Source organism: Sciurus carolinensis, unplaced genomic scaffold, assembly GCF_902686445.1.
Source record: "Sciurus carolinensis unplaced genomic scaffold, mSciCar1.2, whole genome shotgun sequence".
NCBI lineage: Eukaryota > Metazoa > Chordata > Mammalia > Rodentia > Sciuridae > Sciurus > Sciurus carolinensis.
The window spans coordinates 248120-275940 of NW_025920210.1; the positions used below are offsets into that span (position 1 = coordinate 248120).

At 58.2% G+C, this 27821-nt stretch overlaps 3 protein-coding genes across 4 annotated transcripts; all 3 read left to right on the plus strand.

The window, feature by feature from the left end:
- The first annotated feature begins 3961 nt into the window (after positions 1–3961).
- Positions 3962–4536, plus strand: H3-4 (H3.4 histone, cluster member). Its single transcript, XM_053743340.1, is given in 2 exon segments — positions 3962–4312; positions 4314–4536. Coding segments are annotated over 2 exon segments (411 nt in total). The 3' UTR covers positions 4374–4536.
- A 4615-nt stretch (positions 4537–9151) lies between these two features.
- On the plus strand, positions 9152–15489 carry Trim17 (tripartite motif containing 17). The gene is given in 9 exon segments (XM_047537978.1): positions 9152–9197; positions 9200–9438; positions 9440–9590; positions 10271–10365; positions 11806–12036; positions 14187–14209; positions 14304–14407; positions 14802–15062; positions 15065–15489. Coding segments are annotated over 9 exon segments (1437 nt in total). The 3' UTR covers positions 15352–15489.
- A 795-nt stretch (positions 15490–16284) lies between these two features.
- Trim11 (tripartite motif containing 11) lies at positions 16285–24687 on the plus strand. 2 transcript variants are annotated; one of them, XM_047537979.1, is made up of 6 exons: positions 16285–16778; positions 18677–18772; positions 19348–19578; positions 22170–22192; positions 22284–22384; positions 23488–24687. In XM_047537979.1, exons 1-6 carry the CDS (start codon positions 16371–16373, stop codon positions 24033–24035), a joined length of 1407 nt encoding a protein of 468 aa, XP_047393935.1. In that variant the 5' UTR covers positions 16285–16370; the 3' UTR covers positions 24036–24687. The 2 variants fall into 2 exon arrangements, with proteins under 2 accessions (XP_047393935.1, XP_047393936.1); XM_047537980.1 differs by having other exon boundaries at positions 19351–19578.
- The last annotated feature ends 3134 nt before the right edge of the window (positions 24688–27821 follow it).

Genomic DNA, 27821 nt, shown 5'->3' on the forward strand with positions numbered 1-27821 from the left:
TGGCCGGGACCCTGGAAGAAGGTCTTTGCAAGTGTAATAAAGTAATAGACTTTTAAATGAGTAGATCGTCCTGGGTTAGCAAGCCAACGACATGTCTTCATAGAAATGCCCAGAACAAGAGACACAGACAGAAGAGGGGATGCCAGCTGACCAGCAGGGACTGGAGCCATGCAGCCACAAGACACAGAGGTCTGGAGCCTCCAGGAGCAGGAGGCAGGAGGGGTCCTCCCCAGAGCCTGCAGGGGGTCAGGCACAGCCCACACCTCCATTCCAACCTCTGGCCTCTAGAACCATGAAAGAATAATTCCTATGACTTGAGTCCATCCAGTTTGTGGTAATTTGCCACAAGAGCCCCAGAGTGTTGGGCGGCTTTCCATTGCTGTCATCTAAACTGAGACAAAAGTCCATGCCTGAGGCCCTGTCGCTTTGATCCTGAGGTGGTGCAGACGTCGTGTGGGAGCATCGCATGCCACCATTGTGGCAGGGGAGGTCAGCTCACCTCGTGGCAGCCAGGAGGTGAAGAAGAGACAGAGGAGGTCTGACCTCTCCAGGACATGCCCCAGTGACCTGGCTTCCTCCAACGAGGCTCCTGCTGCTGAAGGTCCACCGCCTGCTGTGGCACCACACAGTCAGTCGCAGAAGCAACTTATTTCAAGTCGACGCCTTCTGGGGCGTGTGGGATCCACAGTGTGATACCCAGGAAATGAACGTGTCCTCATTTCTTACCTGAGCTACTTCAGCAGGCTCCCTGCTAATCTCCTAGATTTCAATCCTTCCCTACTTCTCACTACAACACATGTGATATTCTCAGAAATGTAATTTCTCTGCTTGAGAATAAAATCTACCTTAAATCAATGAATGGAGGAAGCTAAAGAACACACACACACAGCTCAGCAGATACAGAAAAAGCAGCCGGCAAACTTCAACACCTATTCATTGTTTTTAAAAAATCGGCAAACCAGCAATAGAGAATTCCCTCAACCTGATGAAGCACACCACAGGAAACCTGCAGCTAAGGTGATAACAGCGACAGGTTACTCTCTCCCAATGATGAGGAACAAGAAGGAGTGTCCCTCTCACCACCATTCCACCAATAGTGTTGGAAATTTTAGCTAGTGCAGTAAGAGGGGAAAGGAAAAAAGAAGTAAAAGGCATCACGAATTGGAATAAAAAAAATCAAACCAATTTTCAGATGAATGATCGTGTCCACGGAACACCTCAAAGAATCTACAAGACAACTCTGAGAACTGGTAGGTGAATTCTGTAAGGCCGCAGGACACAGACAAGAGCCATACAGATGTCATTCTCATGGCTATCCATGGCAACAAGCATGTGAAAACTGGAACCAGAGCACGATACCTCTTAAAATCAACCCAAAGTCAATGAGACAGGCATTCATCAAATAGAATGCATGGAATGGACCATTAATGGACTTGCATGCTGGAAACTGCAAAGCAATGGAAAAAGAAGTAAAAGAAGGTGGTCGGTGCAGATGTGCACCTGGAGGGTGGGCTGAGGACCACACAGCAGACGTCAATCCTCCCAGCCCCGTGCACAGGTTTCATGCCATTCCTGCCACAGTCCCAGCAAGGACTTTTGTAGGCACAAGCAAGCTTGTTGTAAAGCTTCCTATGGGGTTAAAACAACCTTAAAGAGGAGGGCAGCAGTGAGAAGACTCCCTCTGTGGACATTATGGCTACAGAACCCTGTGCTATGGCTTCTGTGGAGAGGGTGCAGAAACCAGTGCACAGGACATGACACTCAGGAGCAGCTGCAGCCTGGTATGCACAGCTTGCACTGCACTCGTAAAAGCAGGCAGGCACGTCAGCAAATGGGGCCCAAACACTGAGCATCACATAGGGAGAGATAAACTTACACAAACATCAATTCAGAATGGACCGTGGACTTCAGTGAAAACAGAACTGCCAAAATAGCAGATAAAGAATACAGAAGGCAGGGGCTGAACAACACGCTCCTAAACATGACACCTAGCACATAATCCGTAAGGGAAGCACTGATCATTTGGACATAATCACAAAAAGAGTCAGGTGAAAGAAAAGGAGACTTCCTGCAGATCAGACAGCCGGAAGGCCTGGGCTCCAGAGCACCCGGAGAACCTCAGGCTTTCACAGTCAAAAGAGTGAAAAAGCACACTTGGTTTTTGAACAGGCCAAAGCCCTTTCATGTCCTCTTGCCTGACTACCCTGTTGGCATGAGGATGGAAGAATTCCCCAAGATGTGCTATGCAGAGAGAAGTAAGAAGAAGAGTGGGAGGGTCTCAGAGCAAAAGCAGGTGAGAAGTCCCAGGCACAGTGTGCCCAGGAGGCAGGGAGCAGACAGGAGGCTCATGACATGCAGTATCACTGAATATGACAGAGGCAGGCCCTAAATAGTCCTGATCACAAAACAGGCACAGGATATTCAGGATACCAGCATACAAGAGGCACTAAATATCTATGGTCACTAAGTATGCAGAGGTGCCAAATATCCAGGACCACTATTGTACAGTTATCTTCAGTTATCTTTTTAAATGAACAGTAAACTCTGAATAAAGTAACAACTGAAGCCAAGCATGATGGTGCATACCTAATTTAATCCTAGTGGCTCAAGAGGCTGAGGCATGAGGATCACAAGTTCCCGGCCAGCCTCAGCAACTTAGTGAGGCCCTAAGAAACTTAGGGAGATCCTGTCTCAAATAAAAATTAAAAGGGCTGGGGATGTGGTTCGGTGATTAAGTGCCCCTGGGTTCAATCCCCAGTACCAAAATAATAACAACTGACTGATCATTTCTCATCCTGATACAAGACCCCTCAAAACAAACAAAACCCTGCATCATATGTGATGACAAAATACATCATTCCCAAGTGGTAGCAAAATCCAGCTTGCCCTGGAGCAGAGGCCACTGGAGCCACCAACAGACAGGAACACTTCGGTGGTCATGTTGAAGAATGCTGGAGACAGAATGTGGACCAGATGGAGTGTAAGAAGTTCCAGGGGTCTCAGGAGTTTCAACTATTAATTTGTTCAATTTCTGGAAATTCCCCCTGGGTGAATGGCCCATGGGGAAGCAGGATGCAAGGGGGCTGAGGAACAAATACGAGAACACCTTACCCAAGATCAGCCTATTCCAGGAGGGCCCCAGAGGGAGGACTGAAGCTGACCAAAGCTGGGCAAACAAGCAACTTGCCCATCTTGTTTGATCCATCAGTGAGAAAAAGCAGTTCAGCTCATCATGGATGCAGCAAAGTGACTTGGGCTAGAGTCGTGAACTGGGTGGAGAAGTGAGCAGGCTGAAGTTCTTACACGCTAGGTTGGACAGAGTTGCAACTGTGGAGGAAAGTAACTAGGAGGTGGGGTTAGTTTCATAAGGTTTTTATACAGGTTGGTTGGCCTCTCAGACCTGGCAAAAGGTTACTTTCTAGTATAGTTTTTTTTTTTTTTTTTTTTGCTTTAAGTGCCCTTCCTTCATATTTTAACTCCACAGCATTGTCTCGTCTGGCCACATGGGGAAGGAGGTTCTTTGATGGTCATAAGGGATGGAAGATTCCTTTAAACTGTGGCTATTTTACGGGTTCCTGAACTCCCAGAAAAATTCAACTTTATCACATGTAAAACTGCAAAGTAGAGTGCTGGCTTCTAGAAGGTTCTTCCCGCCTTGACATGCGGGGAAGGGTAAGAACAGGGCTGAAGGAAGTGAAGGAATCCAGGAGAGGAGAGAGATACTGGCCACACACAACCTGACTGACACTCGACAAGCCGACGCTGCTTCTGGGAGCTGGGAGAAACTGGTGCGAATATAAGAGGCAGGCTGCCGACCGCAGAGCCCACGGACCAATCAGAGTGTAGTCTGCCATCACGCCATCCGGTGGCCAGCCAATGGGAACACAGGAGGTTCTATAAAGGTGGGCTGGCTCAGAACATTTGATAGTCGAAGACAGACAGAAGGAGCAGTACCAGAGCTATGGCTCGAACCAAGCAGACGGCTCGCAAGTCCACCGGAGGCAAGGCGCCGAGAAAACAGCTGGCCACCAAAGTGGCCCGCAAGAGTGCACCTGCAACCGGAGGTGTGAAGAAGCCACACCGCTACCGCCCGGGCACCGTGGCGCTGCGTGAGATCCGCCGCTACCAGAAGTCTACTGAGCTGCTGATCCGCAAGCTGCCCTTTCAGCGCCTGGTGCGCGAGGTCGCGCAGGATTTCAAGACCGACCTGCGCTTCCAGAGCTCTGCGGTGATGGCTCTGCAGGAAGCTTGCGAGTCCTACCTGGTGGGGCTCTTCGAGGACACCAACCTGTGCGCCATCCACGCCAAGCGCTGTCACCATCATGCCCAAAGACATCCAGCTGGCTCGCCGCATCCGCGGGGAGCGGGCCTAGGCTCCAGGGTCACCCACCATCGTTTGTTGTCACCCCAAGGCTCTTTTCAGAGCCACTCACTGAGTCGGAGAAAGCGGCTGTGCCACTCTAGTTCCTGGGCGACAGGTGTAGTTCGGCTAGTCAGGTGCAGGGGTAGTTCAGACTCCCCAGCCTGCCCACAGAGGAGTCAGAGTGTGTGCGCGTATCTTGTTTCCGGTGCTGTCCCTGAACCCACTCTTGCATGTTCCAGATGCTAGAGCCAGGAACTGGTCTGGGTCGCTGTTGCACAAAGCCCCAGGAAGTTGACTGAGATCAGGACATGCCACCCCAAAATATGCACTCACAGCAGAAGTTTTCTGTCATAAAAGAGTCTCTCCTGTACCAAAAAGAACTTATCCTTACAGATGGCACCAAGGTGGATCTACACAAACCATCCTTATTTACCATCAGTCACCCCAGTGCCTTTCCTAGTCACCTCCTCACAACTTAGGACAAAGACCCAATCCTGTCTAGTCACCTCCAAACTTACCACCCTGTTAAAGTGGTATAGAAGCTCCATGTCTAACCACCACTGTTTTCTGTGGAACCCCACATGCATGTAAAATGAACAAGATGAAATAAATGTATATGACTTGTGTTTAATCTGTGTTTTGTCAGTTTAGTTCACAGGCCCCAGGCACTGACCTAAGAGTACAGGAAAAACTTCGTTTTCTCTCCCATACAAGGTCGAAGATTGCACATAGTGTATCAGAAATAATATGAGTCGTGAGTCTCTGAGGTGTGGGTTTTGTAACAGAACAAAATCCTCAGAGATATGGCAGGGTCAGAGAAAGCTGTCAAATTGCCCAGTCCTATAAGATGGTGGCAGCCCTGTAATGCTAGGCCTGAAGAATCTCCCCTCTCCTCCGCACCCCCCAGTGGGTCATGGAATGAGGATTGGGGTGAGGTGTGGGGTTGATAGAGACTCCACTACTGGAAGGGCTACATCCCCTAGAAGATGATTTCTCTGCATTCTTTCAAAAGGTCAAACAGGGGTCTGATTTGGAAGCTGCAGGGCCCAGAGGCCATTTCTACCAAATTCCCACGTGGTCCAGCCAGATCTCCTTCAGCGGGCATGATCAGGGTGGTCGTCATCACCAGGGGCCTGAAGGAAGGACTCCACTTTGATAAGGCGAGCAGACCTTGCAACCTTAGAGGCTCTTCCACAGCCTAGATTCCATGGCTCATGGGAAGTGATACCAAAAAAGGATGCCACATGCAGTTCACTTTCCCCCACGTTGTATTCTGTAAATGCTGCCCTTAAGGTTTAAGGCACTGCCAGTTGTGCTGGGTAGGCAAGGCCTTTGCCATCACTTTGCTCTGGAAAGCCCTTCAAGCCAAGAGAAACCCCCCGGGCACAGTGCAGCAAGTGCAGCACGGTGCCAATCCAGCAGTGTGTGCCTGGCTGTGTTCTCTCGTTCTGGGTTGCCCTCTTGAATTTTTTAGTTGCTTTTCTAAAATTCTATGACTTTATTTCCTGTTTGGGTTTTTGTTTGGTTTTTGAGGGTTTTGTTTTGTTTGATTCTGGTGTGTTTTTTGCTGCTCTCTAAATGAACTAAACCCTCAGCCTGGAACCCTCTCCCTGACCTGAAGGACAGGTACGTGGAGGTCTGAGACTGGGGCCGAGTTACTCTTCGGTGCCTGCCAGGAGGAGTGCTGAGTGACAGACCTCAGCCTTGCAGCCAAGTGAGTGCAGGCCTGAAGCCCCTGCAGCCCCCTGGGCTCAGGGGAAGCCCTGTCTACGCCTGCAGTCCTCTAATCCAGAACCAAGCGATCCCCGCCCAGAACAGGCCGTCCACACCCCGAGCCAGGTTGTCTGCGCAGCCTGGAGGTGCCTGGCCTCACAGGCTCTGCTTCCTGCCCGCCCTACTTCCTCAGTGTAGCCCCAGCCTCAATTTCCTCATCTGACCCCTCCACCTCAGGACACGGATCCAGGCAGAGCCAGGGATCCAGGCAGGGCCAGGCGTGGTGAGTGTTTGTGGGCATGGCTTGAGGGTCAAAGCTCTCTGTGGGCCTGACAAAAACCTCTTCCCGCCCCTGCCCCGGCCCAGGGGACCCGCCCCTCCGCGCCTAAGCCAGAATCCCAACTCCTGCTCCACCTGCTCCCACCCTGCACCGCAGGTGAGGACACAGGAGAGCTGGGGTTCCCCTAGACCCCCTTCATCTCCTCCCCACTCCGAGCCCTGCTGCACACTCCCCCAAAAGCGCTCCCAACCCACTAGGCACGACTCCTTGCCTCTGCTGCCTGTTCTACTGACTCCCACCTTCCCCCAACAGGGAAGCTCTGGCAGCCTCAGGTCACCTCTTGCATGTCCTCCTAGTGGGGCGCCCGTGCCCTGCTGCCACCACCACCACAACCTGCAGCCGCCCTCCCCCAACTGAGGCGACCTCCTGCTCCCTTGCCCAGCACCCCGCCACCGCAAGCTCCAGCCCCTTTCCTAGCCCACCTCCCTCAGCCAGCAACTTTCCTCCCCCACAGCTATCTCTTCCCTGCCACCCCACCCCTCCCAGGCTTACTTCCCCTCTGGGATCCCCAATCCTGGCTAGCGAGGTCCCTGCGCTACTTCCTCCCCTTCCCTGCAAACCCTACCTGGGCCAGTGAGGCCCCGCTTCTGTCTCCTCCCCTTCCAGCAAGCCCCGCCCCAGAATGGAGAGGCCCGCCTCTGTCTCCCCCTCCCTGTAAGCCCCGCCCCACAGGTCACAGGCCCCGCCCCCGCGGCCCCTGCCTCTTGCTGCCTCGTTCGCCCTGCTGACGCCACAAAGCCCTTGTGCCGCCCTCCCGGGCGCCCCCAGGCCCGGCGGTCGCCCCATGGACTCCGCCGCGCAAACCCAACCTTTCCCAGCCGAGAGTGTGCGGGCTGGGCCGGGGCGCCGGGCACAGTGCAGGGCCCTCCTCTGTGAGTACCGGCTCCTCCAAGACCACCCTCCCGCGGTGTTTGGTCACGACTCACGGCCCACCCCGCCCTCCAGCCCCAGCCTTTCTGCCGCTGAGGAGGGTCACACGTGGGACCACGGGTCAGTCTGGACACACAGGTCCCTGGATGGAGCCCACATGGACAAAGGGACAGTAGTGTGACAGTAGTGCCCAGAGCCCTGGGGGCCGCCCCAGCCCAAGCCAGACACCCATGCTCACCTTTCCCCTGCCCAGCCGTGTCCCCCGAGGGCTCCGGAGGACTTGGAGGCCGGGAGCTAACGTCACCTGCTCTGCTTACAGAGGGCTCTTTTAAAATTAACGTGGCACCCACTCCAGAACATCCGTGGAATCCAGAGAGCCACTGCTTTAGGGACTGCAGAAGAGTGGAGCAGGAGGGAGCACTGGCAACTGGGGTTCAGATCCGTTCTCTCTGCCGGCCCCAACAAGGCCCCTGTGAGGTAGGAGGGGAAGGGTCTCCCCACTGTGAGTCCTGCGTGTGCAGCCTTGGAAAGATGCCTGTGTTTCCAGGTGCCCTGTGCATTCGCAGTACCTGTGCACCAGCACACGTGCACATGCATGCATACCTGTGGGCACACGTGCTTACGTGGACCCGTGTGTTTCAGTGTGCATATGTATGTGTGCCCGTGCAGTGCATGCACGTTTATGTGCCTGTGCCTGTGTGGTGTGATTGTAAATGTGCCCGTTATGGGGGTATTGCATGTTTGTGTGTGAGCACGTCTGCATACCTGTGTATACTTCGTGTTCGTGCGTGCACATGAGCACCTGTATTTGTGTGTGTGTGTGCACAGGCATGTACATGCTTGTCTTTTCCATACTGCACCTCGCTCCCTAGTGGAAAAGCTGTTTTTTTCTTCCTGAAGTTCTCCTTCCTTGTTGGACTGGGTTTTGTTAAAGGGAAAAAAAAAAAAACTTTATTCTGACAATGGTTAAAAGATCCTTTATTGGAAGCACTTGCAATGGGAGTGTTGTCCAAGGGGAGAAATGGGCTCACCTCCAAACAGCAAAGGCAGGCAGGGATGCACTAGCTCAGGGAACGGAATCCAAGTAAGGGGAAATCTGGAGGGAAGGGGGCTTCCAGCTAAACTGACCTAGCAGGGCACCCCTCCCAAAAGGCAGGTCAGGGTTGGACACGAAAGGAGGGGATGAGGACTTGACCAAGGATCCAGGTGGGGCTACTTAGCAGGATTCTCTGTGAAGACTGGGCTGGGCAAGCTGAAGATAACCCAGGACCAGGCTGGAGGATGGGCTGGAGGGACCCTGTGGCATTTGGCCAGAGAAGGTCTTCGTAATTTCCAGGAGGCATTTGTGGCTGTTATTAAGGAATCTAAAGATAACAGCTGCCAGGTGTGGTGGCACCTGTAATCTCAGCAATGGGGGAGGCTGAGTCAGGAGGACCGCAAGTTTGAGACCGATCTTAGCACCTTAGTTGAATCCCTCAGCAGCTTAGCAAGACCTTGCCTCAGAATAAAAAATAAAAAGGACTGGGGGTGGGGCTCAATGGTAAAGCGCCCCAAGTGTAGTCCCCAGACCGAAAATAAATTTTAAAATTCAATAAAATGAATCAAACAGCTGTCAACTCTCTAGTTGGTTCTCCTTCCTCTTCAGGAAGAACAAGGGGAGGACGGGGGTGGGGGTCTTGCAGCAGCACTTTTGCTTCTTTAGTCCCCTTAGCTCACATAGTTCTCATGTCACTGTTGTGTTTTGGGTGTCGGGCTCTTGTCCCCATCTATGACGGAGACTTCGGGAAGCTGGTCGATCGCCACGTCTGAGCCAAGCTGCTCCCCAGGGTCCTCACAGAAAGCCTGGCCTCCCCTCTCCAGGAGCCATGGACGCCGTGGAGCTAGCCAGGAAGCTGCAGGAGGAGGCCACGTGCTCATCTGCCTGGACTACTTCACAGACCCTGTGATGACCACCTGCGGCCACAACTTCTGCCGCGAGTGCATCCAGACCAGCTGGGAGAAGACTAAAGGCAAGAAGGGGAGGAAGAAGCAGAAGGGCTCCTTCCCCTGCCCGGAGTGCAGGGAGGTGTCCCCCCAGAGGAACCTGCGGCCCAACCGCCTGCTCACCAAGGTGGCCGAGATGGCGCGCCAGCACCCTGGGCTCCACAAGCGGGGACCTGTGCCAGGCGCACCAGGAGCCCCTCAAGCTGTTCTGCCAGGAGGACCAGATCCCCATCTGTGTGGTCTGCAGGGAGGCGCGGGAGCACCGGCTGCACAGGGTGCTGCCGGTGGAGGAGGCTGTGCAGGAGTACAAGGGGGCAGCGGGTGGGGAGGCCGCTGGGACGCAGGCGCCGTGGGCGGGGCTCCGGAGCCCACGGGCAGCCCTGCGGCGGACCGAGCGCGCAGGTGTCTTCCCGCTCCTGGGGCAAAAACAGGCTGGCCACACGGGCTGCGTTCGTCCCCTGGACACCGGCGGACAGCGCCCCTGATCTGAACAAAGAGGGGAATCGTGGCAGTTCAGAGGGGCAGCCTAGAGCCTCCCAGGCGGAGGGCGGCGGGAGGGGGCCAGCTGCACCGGCTGCCTGCGTGGCTGACTCTGGTCCCACCGCCCACCCTGCCAGGAGACCCCTGCTTTTCCTCCTGAGGCGGGGAGGGGTCTTCCACCGGGCGGTTCTCCTCCCTCTTCAGGAGGAACAGGGAGGACCAGGGGGGCCTGGAAACAGCACTTTTGTTCTTAGTTTCCTGAGCTCAAATATGCCTTAGGTCACAGTCGTGTGCTGGGGTCTCGGGCGCCAAGGTGGGGTGCTGGTGCTGTGCTCAGAGGTGTCGGGGTGTGGGCTCTGAACGTCACTGCCGGCTTGCCTGTCCTGGGGTGGTGTATCTGAACTCCACGCTCTTTCCTAGGAGGGTCTTTGGAGTCAATGCAGCTCTAGAGGCCACAAGTCCAGATTCTGGGCTGGGGGGGATCACTGACCCCAAGTTCTGTGGTCTTGTGCACTCCACAGTTGAAGTTAGAGGAGACATGGGGTACCTCCGGGAGGAGATGAGCAAGACAGAGAAGCTGCAAGCCCAGGAGGAACAGACCTTGGCTGAATGGCAGGTGGGTGCCCGTGCAGTGGGTCTGCAGCCCCTCTCCACTGCTCTGCACCTCAGGTCTCCACTCTTGCCCTTGCTTGAGGTGGGCGGTGCTGTGAAAGGCTTCCTGTCTCCACCGCAGGGGCTGCCGCATGAGAAAGGTCTCTTTCTGCCCCTCTGGTGTTGGCGCTGGTCCAGGAATTAATCTGACATGAGATAGGTGAACAGGAGGGGAAGAAGCAACTTTAATTGTGTAGACATGGGGAGGAGGAGCCTCACACAACAACGAGACTCAGACGGTGGAGCCTCTAGACCATTTGAAGCTTGTCAGAGGACATATCACAACACTTTAAAGATTTATTTAAAAAAAGATGGAGTTACACTATGTCAAAAAACAAATCTTGAAGCGTACTGTAATTCAGGCACTCCTGGGCTCAAGCCATCCTCCTGCCTCAGCCTCCCTGGGAGCTGGAACTTCAGGCTATACCACCAGGCCCAGCTGGTTTATTACTTGCATTTATTTCCATGGGGTTGAACCCAGGTCCTCACACACACTAAGCAGTTGCCCCCATTACTAAGCTTCATCCTGGCCCCTTTTTTTTTGATGCTACATTGCCCAAGTTCAAGGGTAGCAATCCTCCTACCTCAGCCTCCAGAGTAGCTGGAAATACAAACATGCATCACCACCCCCTGGCTAGGTTAAAGATCTTAATTGTCTTTATCTCTGATTCTAGAATCGGGCAACTCTTTGTTCCATAAAACAGGGTAAGCGTGGGCTGAGCCAAGAGGTTGGTTTTAAAGTCAGAAAAGGGTTAGTAAAGCAAGGAGAATAGCACAAGAAGTGGGTCATGGCTCGAAAGTCCTTTTCCTTGCTGGGCAGGAGGAGGTCAAACAGGAAAGTACCAGACTGGTCAACACCAATTCTGCTGCCTTTTTTGATTGTTTTTGAGGGGCGGGGTTGCACCCAGGCCTTGAGCAGGTTAAGCAGGTGCTTGGCTACTTAGCTACAGCCCAGCCTCTGGTTGCTTCTGTGTAAGGATCACCTCATGATCGAGCAGCCTGTTGGGAAGTTTGTGCAGTCTGTGTAACCCTGGTTTCTCAGGTCTGATAAACAGCCTTGGTGCTGAGGAACCTCAGCGTGGGTGACTGCATCTGACTTCCCAGCCTGCCTGTGGGGCCCAGTGCAGGAGGTGGTTCCTGTGATGTGTATGTGACATGCCTGAGTGAGCCACTTGGGGGCACTTGGAACCCTGAGCAGAGCACATGGATGTTTGGGTGTGGTCACTGCCCTCAGTCTCAGGGGCAATCCAGCGATGGTACAAGGGCCTCTAAGTCCCTGGTTCCCCACCTCCACCTGAGTTCAGTGGGTCACTAGGGAGCCGGGAGAGATGTGCACCCCCCAAGCAGGGCCATCCCGCCTGGGGCCACGTCTCATGGCTGAGTGTGGGGGATCCTGCACCTGTAGGACAGAGTGAAGGAGCGGAGACAGCGCATCGTGGTGGAGTTTGAGAAGGTGGCCCTCTTTCTGGTGGAAGAAGAGCGGAGACTCCTCCAGGCCCTGAAGGAGGAGGAAGAGGAGACAGCGGCCAGGCTGCAGGACAGCAAGGCCTGTCTGGACCAGCAGGGCCGCTCCCTGGACCTACTGCTGCTGCAGCTGGAGGACCGAAGCCAGCGGGAGCCCCTCCGGATGCTGCAGGTGAGGCCAGCAGGGTGGACACCTGAGCCACAGGATGGGGGTGTGAGGCTGTGAGCTCAGGTCAGGTGCTGCCTGATGGGCGGAAGGTGGAGAAGAGCTGAGCCAAGAAGGGCTGTGTGGCCCAGGCTGCCGTGGCAAGCACAGGTGGACCCTGGTGTCAGAAGTGCTGGGACCAGGACTGTCTCAGGCTCCAGGTCTCTTTGGATGTGGGATTACTTTCATAGACATAATGAGATATCACAGGGGACAGAACCCCTGTCTAGACAGGAAATGCATCTGTTTCACTAAAGGTGGTTCCATACAGTGTTTTTAGTGCACCTTAACTTTAACTGTGACCTAGCCCATGAGGGCACGCGTGGAATGTACCACTGTGGTGTCAGGTCAGTGCTCGGAAAGTTTAAGATTTGGGAATATTTCAAATTTTGGATTAGTGATGCTTAAACCTGTGCCACAGTGGCTTAAAAATAGAAGTCTATGCTCACAGTCCTAGAGGCTGAAGTCTGGAGCCAAGGTGTGTGGGGTGGGTTGGCGCCTCCTGAGGCCTCTCCCCTGGGCTTGCAGAGGGCCATCTGCTCCGTCGTCCTCTGGTCATCCTGTGTGTGTCTGTGTCATGACCTCTTATGAGCACACCAGTCACATTGGATCAGGGGCCACCCCAATGAACTGTCTCCAAATACAGATGACCCTGCTACAATGGTTCAGACTGGTGTTTCCATCTTATGGTGGTGCAAAAGCAACTGCATTTGGTAGAAATGGAGCTTTGAATTTCGAATCTGGGTCTTTCTTGGGGCCAGCAATATCATGCTTTGGTGAGCCGCAACTCCAGCCCCAAAAGGCCAAGAGTGAGTCAGGACAGTCTACAGCAATTTGCATTCTCAGCTGGGGTGCTGGTTGGTCAGGTGTGCTAACTGCATTCTCCTCTTACGGAATCTTCAACTTCTAATGGGTTTATCAGGCCATGGCCCCACGTCAGTACAGGATCATTCTGAGGTCCTGGGGCTAGGACTTCAACTTATGAAATGTGGGTAGAGCCCAGTTCATCCCCCACCAGGCTCCAACCCAGGAGAATGACCCAGGGAGTGGTCTGGGGCCCTTGGCATCCATGTGGGCAACTGGGGCAGGGACTCACTGTCGCCCTGTGGGAAAGGCACAGACTGTGCACTGGGACCAGCACAAGCACAGGGCTGTGGGCATGCACTGTGTGCTGTGGCCCTCCATGTGGCCAGTGGGTGATGTGTGCTATACATGGGTAACTGGCTGGCCAAGCACATGGAGTGACTGGACTCTGTGGCAACAATGTCTCTACAGGCCATGAGACACATGCACATGCACAGAACTAAGCCAGGATCATGCAGGGCGACTCCACGGTGCTGTCTAGGAGGCCCCAGTCGGCATCTGCGTGAGAGTCCCATGCCCAGTTAGGATGATGTTCTGGAAACTAAATTTATGTGTCTTAGTTCATTTTCTCTGCTGTTATAGAATACCTGAGACTGGGAAACTTGTACAGAAAGAGGTCTGTTGTGGCTCACGGCTCTAGTAACCTAAGGGCATGGTCCTGGCTCAGCTTCTGGTGAGGGCCTCATGGTGCAAGGTGCCCAGGAGCGAAGTGGCCAGGCCCCCCTCACGACACATGCTCACCCCACACGTGGGACCTGTGCTCACCCCTCGTGACCCCATGACCTACTCGCCTCTTAAAAGCTCCACCACCTCCTAACACCATGATGCAGGGAGCCGGCCGCCCCATGAGCCTTGGAGCGGATAGTGCTTGGATCTGCAGGTCCCAGAATCTCCTCTCCACCCTACCCTGCAACCAATCACACCTGCTGCCCCCGCTTCTCCACATCAGGGCTGTGTCCCAGATGGGTGCCCCATCCAGACCAGGAGGGGCAACGGCAGTGGTCCCCCCTGGCTCTGCATCCTGGACCCCAGGTGTCTGGCCGTGGGAGGAGGGGGTGTGTGAGGTTAGCTGAAGCAGAGGGTCTCCTTGTGGGAGGAGGAGGGAGGATGCCAAGGGGAGGGTGGAGCTTGATTTCCAACTGAAAATGACATCCTTGGTCTGTCCCAAAGAAGTGACCAAAGTGGCATCACCGTGACCTGAGGGTAGGCACGGCTGCAGCTGCCCACCCGGCTCTCCTCCTTGTTGTCTGCAGGACATGAAGGATGCCCTGGCCAGGTATGCAGTGTGGTGCAGTGCAGGTGGTGGCAGAGGTGGGCGAGGGAGGCCTCTGGTAGGCCCAGAGGGGACAGCGAGTCTGTGTTCACTGGAGGAAGAACAACCTGAGCATGCAGTACCCCGAGGTGGCCCTACCCATGGTGCTCAAGACTGTGTGCAGGGTTCCCGGGCAGATAGAGATCCTCAAAGGTTTCCAAGGTAAGGGGGCCCGGCCTGGACCCCAACCCCAACCCCAGTCTTGCCAGCAACGCCCCACCCCACTGTAGACCGCAGGCCCCAGGGCCAGAGCTGCCCACAGGGGCTTGGGCTGTACTGTGAGGTCAGGTGCAGTCCTGCCCTTCCACCTGGTCATCTTACTGGTGGTCATCTCTGGATTAAGCTTGTCCCTTTCACCCTCATTTACACACGGCCACAAGCCACATGGAGTGGGTGATGGGGCTGTTAGATGGCCCAGACTCGCGGCTGGACTCAGGAGGGGAGGCCTTTGGGGAGCCAGGGAGAAGCGGGGGCCACTCGGCCTCAGCCGCCAGCTGCCCCCCCACGCCTGGGCGAGTGCCCTCCCGCTTGACCTCCATCTGCCCACCGCCTGCAGAGGACGTACTGCCAGACCCCACCTCAGCATACCCGTACCTCCTCCTGTACGAGAGCCGGCAGAGACGCTACCTGAGCCACCCGCCAGAGAGCAGCGCACCCCAGGGCAAGGACCGGTTCATGGCCTACCCCTGTGCCGTGGGCCAGAAGAGCTTCTCCTCGGGGCGGCACTACTGGGAAGTGGGCATGAACCTCACCGGGGACGCGCTCTGGGCGCTCGGCGTGTGCAGAGACAACGTGAGCCGCAAGGACAGGGTGCCCAAGTCCCCGAAAACGGGTTCTGGGTGGTGCAGCTGTCCAAGGGGAAGAAGCCCCTGTCCACGGTGCCTCCCCCAGTCCCAGTCACACTGGTGGAGCCGCCCAGCTACATGGGCATCTTCCTGGACTTCGAGGCTGGGGAGGTGTCCTTCTACAGTGTGAGTGACGGGTCCCACCTGCACACCTACTCAGAGGTCACCTTCCCCGGACCCCTGCAGCCGTTCTTCTGCCTGGGGGCTCCCAAATCTGGTCAGATGGTCATCTCCACAGTGACTCTGTGGGTGAAAGGGTAGGCTCCAGCGTGGGTGGGGCAGAGGCCCTCGGGGCTACTGGTCTCCTCAGAAGGTGCCTTCCTGGCTTGCGGCCACCTGCCAGGCTCCTCCCTGACTCGGAGAGTCACCACTGTGCAATTCCTCAAAGTATAGCCACGATTAAAGGGGTCAAATGTTGAGACTGCACTGACAGATGCTTCCTGAGGGAACCATGGAAGGCGGGCGCTTCCTCCTGACCACTCTAAATACACTCCGGCACAACAGCCTCCCCGCGTGTGCAGCTCCGCCTCCGGCTTCACCCCAAATTTGCTAACTGCTTGTGTCCTGGCTTCCCAGTGCCCCCCTTCAGCTATGGGGTCCTCCATGGAAAATGGGAAGGGGCGTGGATTTAGGAAGGGCTGAGCCCCTAAAAAGCCTCAGTTGACCACCCCATCCTTCTGGTCCCCTGAAGATGCACATGAGGAACAAAATCCAAAGATGATAAGGATAACTTGGGGGGGGTCTCCTCTCCCCTTGGGCTAGCACCATTCCTAACACTCCCTCTCCGAGAGTCCCGCAGGCAACCCTGTCAGTCACCTGGTACTCCTGGCCTGGCGCAGGGGTGCCCTGGAACCACGCGCCTCAGGGTGGTTCCCACTGTGAGCATCTGGGTGCAGAAGCGAGAGGGTCGTGCACGACACACTCCTTCCACCCCCATCCCGACGCTCCCACAGTGACCCGCCCGCAGGGTGCGACAACACCGTCCCGGGGTGGGCGCCCGCGTTCCCCGGCCCCCAGGGGGCGCTGCGCACCCGGCTCCAGGCTCGGGGAACCGGCCGCAGCGCCAGGTCACCCGAGGGCACGCCCCGAGTCTGTCCGGGCGCGGGCCGCGTGACTGGCTGCCGCCAATCTGCACCCAAAGCGGGTGGTTCCAAAAAAAAAAAAAAAAAGTCCGCTTCCTGTTTCCGCCGCGGTTCCGCTTCCTGCCGACGGCCGGAGCCCCACAGCCCCAGCGGCGCGGCGCCCCGGCCCAGGCCGCCCGACGCGGCGGAGAGCGCGCCATGGCCGCCCCCGACCTGTCCACGAACCTCCAAGAGGAGGCCACCTGCGCCATCTGCCTCGATTACTTCACCGACCCGGTGATGACCGACTGCGGCCACAACTTCTGCCGCGAGTGCATCCGGCGCTGCTGGGGCCAGCCCGAAGGCCCGTACGCCTGCCCCGAGTGCCGCGAGCTGTCTCCGCAGAGGAACCTGCGGCCCAACCGCCCGCTGGCCAAGATGGCCGAGATGGCGCGGCGCCTGCACCCGCCGTCGCCCGTCCCGCAGGGCGTGTGCGCCGCGCACCGCGAGCCGCTGGCCGCCTTCTGCAGCGACGAGCTGCGCCTGCTGTGCGCGGCCTGCGAGCGCTCGGGGGAGCACTGGGCGCACCGCGTGCGCCCGCTGCAGGACGCGGCCGACGACCTCAAAGTGCGTTCCCGGTGCGAGGAGGGGCACGGCGTGGCGGGCCTGCGGGCGGGAGCGCGGCCCGCTGCGGGGCGGGGCAGCTCCGGGCGCACCGGTCCTGGCGGAGGAGAGCACCTTTGCCGGGGCTCGGAGCGCACCGCGGCTGGGGGATTGCGGGGAGGCGGGGCGGGGGAGGCAGTCGGGACCGCTAGGCGGCCCAGCTCATCCCGGTCCTTGGAGGAATTGGAGCGGCAGAGTTGCCCTGGGGTGGGGAACTCAGGCGGCCGCTGTTCAGTGCCTGTGCGGGTAGCAGGGTTCCGGTGGCCTCGAGGAGCCTCCTGTCCTTTGCAGGCCCCTTTGTAGGACTGAAGCACTGGGCACTAGTCCTGGGGGCTGTGTCTGTGGGATGTGGAGGTCCAGCGGGGAAGGTGGAAGGGCTCTTTGAAATGGAACAGGATAGGTGTGGGGTCAATGGCCAGGAAAGAGGCCAGAGCAAGGGAAAGCAGAAGAGGCGGTGTCGCTGGCGGGCTCAAAGTGTGGTGGGCAAGTGCAAAGATCGCCTTGGGGCTACTGCTGATTCCTGGGGAAGATGTGGGGACAGAGGCTTTGCTTGCCCCCAGTCCCTCCATGACTGCCCTGGGATTTCTGGGTGGAGTACTGGGGGCATTTTCCATCTGTCGATGGGCCTCACCCACCTTCTGTCTCCTTGTCTGTCTGCTTTAAACTGAACAGACCCATATTGAAGAGTCTCAGGGCTTCTGGCTTCCTGGGTATTGAAAAGTTTTTAAAGGTTTTATGCTGCCTTTAGAGATGCTAGGCAACCCGCACCCCAAGCCCTCAGGCTTCTTGACTACATCTGCTAACAAGTCCGTCAGGTCCACCTTGAGCTGACCTTAGTCAATACCCAGCCCCATGTCACCATCAGGGCAGGTGTGTTGATCGAAGTAAACACCTTTATGGAGACTTAGGACATCACAAGCTGGAGCCACCAAGTCACTTATTTATAGAACTTGCTGTTTGGTGGTGCATAGTACTGAGAAAAAGTGGAAATGGGAAGTTGGGGCCAAGCGAAGAGCAATACAATTGTACCCATCCCAGCTCCTTTTGATGAAGCTGAAGGCACAGGAAGATGCCGAGGGCTTGGAGGAAATGCCCTGGAAGTCAGGGGTCCTCGCTGTTGCAGGCTGCCTGAACAGGCGTGGCCGGGGCAGCTCAGGTACCACAGACACAGGCTGCTCCCAGTCTACGGGCTGACAGCCCAGGGTCACAGTGTGGCAGATTTCCACCCGGTAAGGGCTGCTTCTGGTCCATGGTCGCCCCGCTGTGTGTGCTCGCATGGTGGAGGGGCAGGGGCTCTCTGGGGTCCCTTTATAAGGACACTGATCCCATCATGAGGCTCCTATCTCATGACCTCATCACCTCCCAAAAACCCCACCTCCTGACACCATCTGGGGTGAGGATTCCAATCTCTGAATTGGGGGGGCGTACACATGCAGACCACAGCATCTGACTTATCACAAAGTCTTCAGGAACCAACGGGTTGTGCAGAGGAGGAAGAGAGGGTGGTGGAGAGCCAGCTTGGTAGAGGGGAGGGAAGGACACTGTCCTGTTCCAGGAAGCTGGACATGCAGAGTGGTCAGGGAGAAGCTGGGGTGGGGCAACCGCATTGAGAGCCAGGTGTCCAGCCCCATGTGAGGACAAAGCACCTCGGCCTTGATCATTGATGGATATGGGAAAAGGGGGTCTCAGCCTGGGTGGCCAGAGGAGGATGCTGCCCCCAGCATCACACCATTCTCTGGGCAGAGGTCAGTCTGCTCCCAGGAGGAACTTGGACGGGAGGTCAGGTGTGGAAGGGCGTGGGTCCTGCCTGGTGTGCCCGGTGCTGAGCTGTGGTCCATGGCTCTGCCTGCCTGTCTCCCCAGGGGAAGCTGGAGAAGTCCCTGGAGCACCTGCGGAAGCAAATGGAAGATGCCCTGCTGTCCCAGGCCCAGGCAGAGGAGACCTGCGCCCTGTGGCAGGCAGGTTCTGGGCTCTGGGCTCCTGGGAGAGGGGCCAGCAGGTGCGGGCAGAGGATCTGGTGGTCAGGCCGGGCTGGGTGAGGCAGGACTGACTCTGTAAGACAGGAGGAAGGCCTTCGTGGTAGAGGAGCCTCCCTCCGGGGGGCCTGGCACTCTTGGGGGTGGGAGGAGAGTCCCCAGGCCGTGTGTTTAGGGGTCAGGGATGGTGGTGTTGGGCCTTGAAGGTGGATTTGGGGTGAGGGTGGGTCCAGATGGTGGCTTTGGGATCCTGGTGGCTGTGGGGTCAGTTTGGGCTCTACCTGTAGCTTGAGACCTGGCTGGGCAGGGTGGGGACTTGATGGGATTCCAAGATGGGATTTGGGGTCTGGGCAGCCCCCACATGATGGGTTTGGGGTCTGGGCAGCCCCAAGTGGTATATTTTGTGTACCATCTGCTGGGATAGTGGGTTTGGGGTGCAAGCAGCCCTTGGTGTTGGGTGTGAGGTGTGGGCATTCCCGGGCAGCAGGACCAGGTGCACGTAGCCCTGGGTGGCAGTGGTCTGTACCCTCACTACCCTGCTCCCCCCACCCCCGCAGAAGATGGTGGAGAGCCAGCGGCAGAATGTGATGAGCGAGTTTGAGCGCCTGCGTCGCCTGCTGGCAGAGGAGGAGCAGCAGCTGCTGCAGAGACTGGAGGAGGAGGAGCTGGAGGTGCTGCCGCGTCTGCGTGAGGGCGCCGCCCGGCTGGGCCAGCAGAGCGCGCAGCTGGCCGCACTCATCACTGAGCTGGAGGGCCGCTGCCAGCTGCCGGCGCTGGGGCTGCTGCAGGTGAGCAGTGGGGCTGGGTGCGCGCGGCGTGAGGCCTGGATCATGGGGGGGTGGGGTGAGCACAGGCAGCGGCGGCAGAGGCGGCCCAGGATTGGGGCTGGTCTGGGGCTAGACCACCGGTCCTGCCTGTGAGATGTTGCAGGGCCAAGCCAGGTGCCCAGCTATTATGCCACCAAAACCAGGTGTAGAGAAGAGAAAGATTGGTTTTTCCTCCCTGCACCCAAACCGATGGCTCTCAGGTGTGGTCTCCCCTGGAACCTGGGAGACCAGCCTTGAGGGACTGCAGGCCCCCAGTTGTGTACCGTCAGTGCATGGTCCCCCGTGTGAGTGGCCTGGTGACACACAGCTCCTGCTGTGAGAAAGGCTGTGTGGGGCCCATCTGTTCAGGAAGTGCCTGTGTGCGTCCCCGCACAGACACGATCCGTTGCAACGTTCTCAACTCACCACTGTCAGATCTGCAGACGGAGCTGGTGCACAGGAGGGACCAGGTGTGCTCGGCAAGGACACACCTCTTACCTTCCGGTTTCCTCAGGCTGACGGGCAGGTTCTGCGTGGCCTCTGGAGGACATGCCTGCTCCTCCGCTGGCTGCCCTGGACCACCCGTGCCCACCTGAGCCTGGACTCCACGGGCTCCTGTGTTCTAAGCATGTGAGCATGCTCCTCACCCAGGGCACCTGAGTCTCCTGCTGCCTCAGTCTGTTTTCAGTTGCTGTAGCAGAGAACCTGAGATGGCAATTTATGAATGAGCTTATAAAGAGGTTTATTTTGGCTTGTGGTCTGGAGGCCGAGAGGTCCAAGGTCGGTGGCTGCGTCTGGTGGGGACCTTCCTCTGGTGTGGACTCTGCAGACACTTGAGGGTGTTTGAATCACAACTGGTGCTCTCGACCCTTTCTTCTCCCCTGTGTTTTGGGATAGTTGGCTCTTTCCTGAACCTGGCCTTCTCTTGCGTCCCCCAAACCAGAGCACTTGGTGCGCCCTTCCCCAGTCCTGGGGGCAGGACAGGTGACCCTAAAGGGCGTGACCCTCACTCTGGAACCTGCTCCTCTGCCACAGGCTCCAGGCCTCAGTCTCCCTGCTGTCAGGTAGTGGTGACGTGCCCCATGGGCATCCTGAACTGCCCTGTTCTGTGCCCAGCACTATGTAGACACAAGGGCTTGAGTCTGGGGACTCCAACTGCCCTGTAGGAGAGGCTCCAAGTAACTGGTGTGGTACCCACTTGGCTGCCACATGGGGTGCCAGACTGGGTGTCTTAAGTGACAGAAATGTGTTTTCTCACTCTTGGAGACTGGAAACCCGAGGTGTCAGCAGGTTTGACATGTTAACTCATTTTCTGTTGCTGTACAATTCCTGAGGCTTATGAAGAGCTTTGATTGCTTAGTTCATGGTTTTGAAGGCTGAAAGTCCACAGAGCATGACTCCGTGGGGCCCCTTGGTGTGACCCACCCCAGCAGAACGTCCGCACAGCAGGGGCAGAGACCCTGGGCGAGCAGGAAGCCAGGGTACGGGGAGGTTCCTGCCCCAGGGTCAGCACCCACCTTCTGGGTCCACTCCTGCCAGCGCCACACACAGCCCCGCCTGCGGCCCTCGGGAACACAGACCTCAGCTGCCCTGGGTCTCCGTGGTCATCCTGTGTGTGTGTGTCCTGATCTTTTCTCGCAGGGACACCAGTCCCGTTGGGTTGGGCCCACACTGATGACTTTGTTTTAATTTCATTTCCTCCTGAAAGTCTGTGTCAGGGCTGCACCTGGACTGTCCCCAGGGCACACTGTCCAGGGCCGGGCCCATGCGGCCAGTTCAGAGGTGGGGTCCTGGGAAGCACCTGGGTCACCAGGGCTCTGACTGCACCGTGGGTTGATGGGTTGGTGGGTTTGTAGCCACGGGATTCCAGGGAGGTGCGGGAGGCGTGGGAGGTGAGCCTGGCTGAGGGAGCCGGGCACTGGGGTTGTGCCTGGAAGGGCATTGCCGTCCCACCCTGCCCCACCCCATCTGTCTGTCTGTCTGTCCGTGTCTCCCAGCGGCCATAGCTGACTCCTTTCCTCCACCACCCACTTCCATCATGGTGTTCTCTCACCTCAGGCCCAAAGTCATGGAGCCACCCAGAGTGGCCCAGATCTGAAACGGAGCCAAAGGTGCTCTAGGTTGCTTAGTCGTCATGGTGGAAGGCAGCTAGCAGTCTGTCTGCAGGTGGCGCGTTCCGAGTCCCAGGGGTCAGGATTGCAGCATGTGGGTGTGAGGGCAGAGTTCTGTCCTGGCCTGTGCACGCTGTGAGACCCAGGCGGGAAGGGCATCCAGGAGCACAGTGGACTAGGACCCAGGGGCCAGCGGGGGCCTCAGAGCCGCTGAGGCCGCAGGGTGAGACCGCCTTGCACAGTGTCACCTGTTCCTGGAAACCTGGCACCGGGGACTGTCACGTGGGGCCTGGCGCCCTCCTTCCTGGCTCTCTGCTCCAGGCCTCCAGACCTCTGCTGAGCATCCCGAGCTTGCCCAGGGTGGGTTTCTGAGTCCACCGCTGCTGTTGCTGCTGCCCAGGACTCACGTGGCCTAGAGAGGTGTCAGGTGTTGTACTGAGCATGTTTTTCTCCTTCCTGCAGGACATTAAGGATGCCTTGCGCAGGTACGAGCCCTTGCTTCACCCAGGGCAGGTGGCAGGTGTGGGGTGGGGCCTAGCTGCTGGCCACTGTGGCAAAATGGGCTGTTCCCCACAGGGTCCAGGATGTGAAGCTGCAGCCCCCGGAGGTGGTGCCCATGGAGCTGAGGACCGTGTGCAGGGTCCCGGGGCTGGTGGAGACCCTGCGCAGGTTTCGAGGTGGGTGGTGACCCTGGCACGGGACCAGCGTGACACCAGTGGCAGGAGTCTCCACACCCAGCTGTCCCCAGCTTCGGCATGCCAGCTGGGCATCCAGGGGCCTAGCTCAGTTCTGACCCACCTCCCTGGAACGCGGGTTCGAGGTCACCCACTGACATGCAGGCGCAGCCCTGCCTCACGTTAGGTACTCTGCTGCAGGGCTCCCCACCAAGGGACGCTGGCCTACCTTGCTGTTAACTGTGAGGTGCAGGCGGACAGCAGCAGAGGGAGAGATGGGCGTGCAGGTGTGGGGAGGGGCGTGGGCCACCCCGCCAACACCATGCAGGTTCCAGCCGGAACTTCCCAGCCGCCTCAGGAGCCCTCCGGAGGCCCTTCCTGGCAGGGTGGATAAGCTGGCTGGTCACTGGTGGCGAGCTCGGCCCCAGCCCTCACCCTGCCTGGAGGTCAGTCAGTGGGCGGCCTGTACTTGGCGGCCCTCGGGTCCCAGGGCTCCCCGGGGCTGTCGAGGGCTGTCGAGGGCCCGCCTGGGCAGGCAGGGTGCACAGCTCAGGAGTGGTGAGGGACTCCTGTGGGGCAGTCGCTCCCCACCAGGGGCCAGGGTCACATCTGTCTCCTCCATGCCGGCTTCATCCAGGGCAGTGCTGTGCTGGGCCCTGGCTGGCCTGGAGATGGGCACTCAGAGGCCACCTGGGGCGTGGCCAGGGTGGGGGTGGCCGCCCTTCCCTCCCAGAGAGGGGTCTCTGGTGCTGAGGGCATGGCCGGGTCCAACGGAGCCCAGGGTGGAAGTTGGGCCAGAGCTCACGGACTTGGGTCTGGGATTAAAGAATGAGTGTAGAAAGCAACGAGGATTTCCTGCATCACCTGATGTAGAAGTGGGGACCAGTTTCTGGAACATTCTGAGTTGTGACCAGAAGTGGCTAGGTGAGTTTTTTCCAGGGAGGTCAGTGGCCTCCTGGGGACAGTTGCTCCCTGCAGCTGGCCATGAGGGTGGACAAACCTTGGGCAGACGGCACAGGTTGGCAGGCGGGTCTTGCCAGCAGGGCCTGAGCAGGGGTGCTGCCTCGGAGACGCCATGCCTGGTGACCTCCGGCTTCTCTCCACAGGGGATGTGACCCTGGACCCGGACACCGCCAACCCCGAGCTGGTCCTGTCTGAGGACCGGAGGAGCGTGCAGCGGGGTGACCTGCGGCAGGCGCTGCCCGACAGCCCCGAGCGCTTCGACCCCGGCCCCTGCGTGCTGGGCCGGGAGCGCTTCGCCTCGGGCCGCCACTACTGGGAGGTGGAGGTGGGGGACCGCTCCAGCTGGGCCCTGGGCGTGTGCAGAGAGAACGCCAACCGCAAGGAGGAGGGCGAGCTGTCGGCCGGCAACGGCTTCTGGATCCTGGTCTTCCTGGGCAGCTACTTCACCTCCACCGAGCCCGCCTTCTCTCCGCTGCGGGAGCCTCCCCGGCGCGTGGGCATCTTCCTGGACTACGAGGCGGGACACCTCTCCTTCTACAGCGTGACCGATGGGTCCCTGCTGTTCATCTTCCCCGAGACCTCCTTCTCGGGGACGCTCAGGCCCCTGTTCTCGCCTCTGTCCAGCAGCCCGACCCCTATGACCATCTGCCGGCTGAAAGGTGGGCCTGGGGACGGCCTGGCTCCCCAGTGACTGACCTCTCAGGGAGGTGCTTCACCTCTCCAGGACCCTCATCCTGGCGTCTGGGTTTCTCAGCCGTGCGGAGAACCTAGAAGAGGGGAGCGTGTCCCCAGCAGTGAGGAACACACAGTGCCTTCCGAGTGCCCGCGAGCCTGGAGTGGCTCTCCCTGCGGGCCCTCTGCAGGCCACTGGTCTCGAGTTCCAGGAGCCTGGTGAGCCCGGCAGCCCCAGGAGCTCCCCGCACCCCACCAGGGACGATGCTGGGCAAGGCCTCGGGCCTCCAGCCCCTCTCAGGGTTCGGCCTCCTGAGTGGGAGGCCGTAAGAGCCTGTCCTCACTGAGCAGGACGCGGGGCAGCAGACATCCCTCGGGGAGGAGCTGACCTGGGCAGCGGCTGTGCGGAGACGCCGTTTGGCTCCTGCGTGGACCTGGATGAGTGGACTCTGGGGGACGTTGCCTGGCCTCACCTCACGCCTCCCTGGCCTCGGTGGCTAGCGTGGCTCTGCAGCAGCACCTGGCCTCTCCAGGCTGCCTGGCTGCAGCCCATGGCAGTACCCCGAGCTCAGAATCCCCGTGGGTGCTCTTGTGTTGGGGCTGGGGTTTTATTCCTGTTTATTTATTCAACAGCAGTTTCCACTCTAAATAAACTTGGGTTGCTGTTGCTGCCTGCTTCTCCTGTGGATGAAGGATGGGAACCCAGCGGGCGCGGCAGGGACCGGGCTCCAGGGACCCGCACAGCCAGGGCTGAGCTGGGTCCTCCCCACGCCTCTCAGGAGTGTCTGTCTGGTCGTTGGTGAATGTTGGCCAAGTGCCTGGGACAGTCCTGGCCTTCTCCTGTCGGGGCTCCCTGGGGCTCGGGCTGAGCCAAGTCCCGGGCAGGCACTTGGGGGTGAGCGCAGCTGGAGCCTCCCACGTCGCAGCAGCCGCTCGACTGACCAGCCGCAGGACCCGCCGTGCTATGCCAACTCCCAGGGCAGGACGGCCACCAGGGGCCTTGGAGATGGCCAGCAGCCAGGTGGGACAACCAAGCCACAGAGACGTGGGTCCCGGGCTCACGGGGAGATAACCCTGAGGCTCCTGAAGCACACAGTCAGTTCTCCATCCTGCTGCCCTTACCGCTGGCCAGCAGGTTCCACAGGGGACATGCAGGCTCTGGCCAGGGCTGGTGGCGGGGCACACCCAGCTGGGCCCAGGGCTCCATCCAGGTCAGTGGGTTTGTCCATAGAGAGCAAAGTGTTGGAGACAACCCGGGTCCGGCTCTCGCTGTTTTTTCGGAGTTCACCCTCCTCTCACTCTTCCTGTGTCTCACCTGGAGCTACGTTTGCTCCTGCACTTTCTCAACGTCAGCTCCTTGGCCACAGACTCTAGGATGGTGTCCTTGTGCCGGCCCTTGGCAGCTGTGCTCCGCAGTTCCTGAGCAGCTGCCGCCCACTGCCCTCCTCCTTGTTTTTTGGTACAGGGGACAGAATCTAGGCACTTATCCACTGAGCCACATCCCAGCCCTTTCTGTGTTTTCATGTAGAGACAGTCTGAGCTGCTGAGGGCCTCACTAAGTTGCTGAGGCTGGCTTCGAACTCGTGATCCTCCCGCCTCAGCCCCAGGAGCGCCGGGATCACGGGGGTGCCCCAGCGCCTAGCACACTCAGCTTCCCGTCACTTTTGAAGTGCTGCTTTCCTGTTTCTCTAGCGTGGGTGCATCATGCTGATTCCTTCTTCCACTGTTCATAAGTCCACTGTTATTTCCGGTATTAACGGGTTCCCCGAATCCCTTCTCTCGTTGACTTGTCTCAGAACACACACTGCCAACACGGTAACGTGGGAATGGACTTCGTTTTATTTTTTTCAGTACTGGGAATTGAACCCAGGGCCTCCCAGGGCACGGGCTCTGCCCCTGAGCTGTATCCCCAGTACTTTCACGTTTGGTTCTGAGACGGCCCCACTAACGTGCCCAGGCTGTCCTCGAGCGTGTGGGCCTCCAGCTCTGCCCAGGCAGTTCTGAGAGGCTCTCGTGTGAGGATGACCGCATGGCACCCCTGGAAGAGAAGGGGGCAGGCCCCGTGAGCCAGGAGAGTCTACCAGTGTCTCACTGGGACCTCTCAAGAAGCAGGAAGGCCAGGGTCAGCGGCCAGAGCGGGCAGCGCCCAGCGACTCCAGGGGCCTCTGGAACAGGGCATGGTCCGGGTTGTTGGCACCTGGTGCTGCATGACCAGAGTGGGCCTGCCCTGCGCAGTGGGCGAGGGCTCTGGGCCTCTGCAGTGAGGCATGCAGCCTGGACAAGCCCGCTGCTCTCTAAGAAGTGGCCGGCCCCGAAGGCGGCAGTACGTCCCCGCTCGGAGCCACTGCAGCACTAGAGGACACCGCAGGGGCTCTGATGGAGGCGGCCAAGGACCATCTGCAGTGCAGGACAGGCTGTGGGCATCCGGCGTCTGCGTGGAGCCTGGCCGCCCGCCTGTGCAGCTGTGGGGGTCCTGCAGGAGGTGGGCCTGCGGAGGATCGGACACCCCCGGGTCAGTGCCCAGCACCACAGGGTGAGTGCCAGGCGGAAGCCAGGTCCCCGGGGAGCTGGGGACCACCTTCCTCTGCTTCCTGGTGAGCATGAGGTGAACGGAGCCCCTCTCCATGGTGCACTGTGTTGCCACCGCCCAGAGCAACAGGGCAAGTGACCAAAGCCCAGTTCAACCTTTCCTCTCTGAAGATGATCGTCTCACATGCTTGCTACAGTGAGGAAGGTGGCCGTCTCCTCAGTTCACCACCTTTTTATTCCGTCATTGTTGACACGGAGCCGTTGGAATCTTACCGTTGAATGGTCTGTTTTTCTCCTTGACTCCAGCGTCTTTGCCTTATGAATGCTGAGGCTCTTTCTGGTGTGCGTATGTCTATGACGGTCGTGCCTTCCGCATGCACGCATCTGTCACTGAAACGATTCCGTTGTTTCTTGGAAAAGTTTTCAGGTCACATTTTTGTGCACAGAACACAGCGTGTAAGCAACCGTTCCTGCCTCAGCACATTCACACAGCTGAGCACCGGGAAGCCAAGCCAGGAATGCAGCTCAGAGCCCCTGAGCTTGAGTGGCTGTGCTGAAGACAGGAGCTGCTCCTACGAGGCGCGCACACTGGGCTGGGGCGGGAGAGTGCAGCCCGGGGACCAGGGCCGAGCCCAGCCCGCGGGGACACGCACCCACCGAGAGCTGATCCCCATCGTCTTACATCCAACATCTTGGTCCACGGAGTTCAGTCTGAGGGTGGGCTTTCCACGTGTATCGTGTCCTTTTAACTACCACGCTGTGAGTGTCACTGCTGAGGTGTGTGCATCTTGTAGACACCACAGTGTGTCCTGTGTGTGTCATTGCTGAGGTGTGTGCATCTTGTAGACACCACAGTGTGTCCTGTGTGTGTCATCTACTGAGCTGTGTGCATCTTGTAGACACCACAGTGGGTCCTGTGTGTGGCATTGCTGAGGTATGTGCATCTTGTAGACACCACAGTGTGTCTTGTGTGTCATTGCTGAGGTGTGTGCATCTTGTAGACACCACAGTGGGTCCTGTGTGTGTCATTGCTGAGGTGTGTGCATCTTCTATACACCACAGTGTGTCCTGTGCGTGTCATTGCTGAGGTGTGTGCATCTTGTAGACACCACAGTGTGTCTTGTGTGTGTCATTGCTGAGGTGTGTGCATCTTGTAGTCACCACTGTGGGTGCTGTGTGTTCATTGCTGAGGTGTGTGCATCTTGTAGACACCACAGTGGGTCTCGTATGTGTCATCTACTGAGGTGTGTGCATCTTGTAGACACCACAGTGGGTC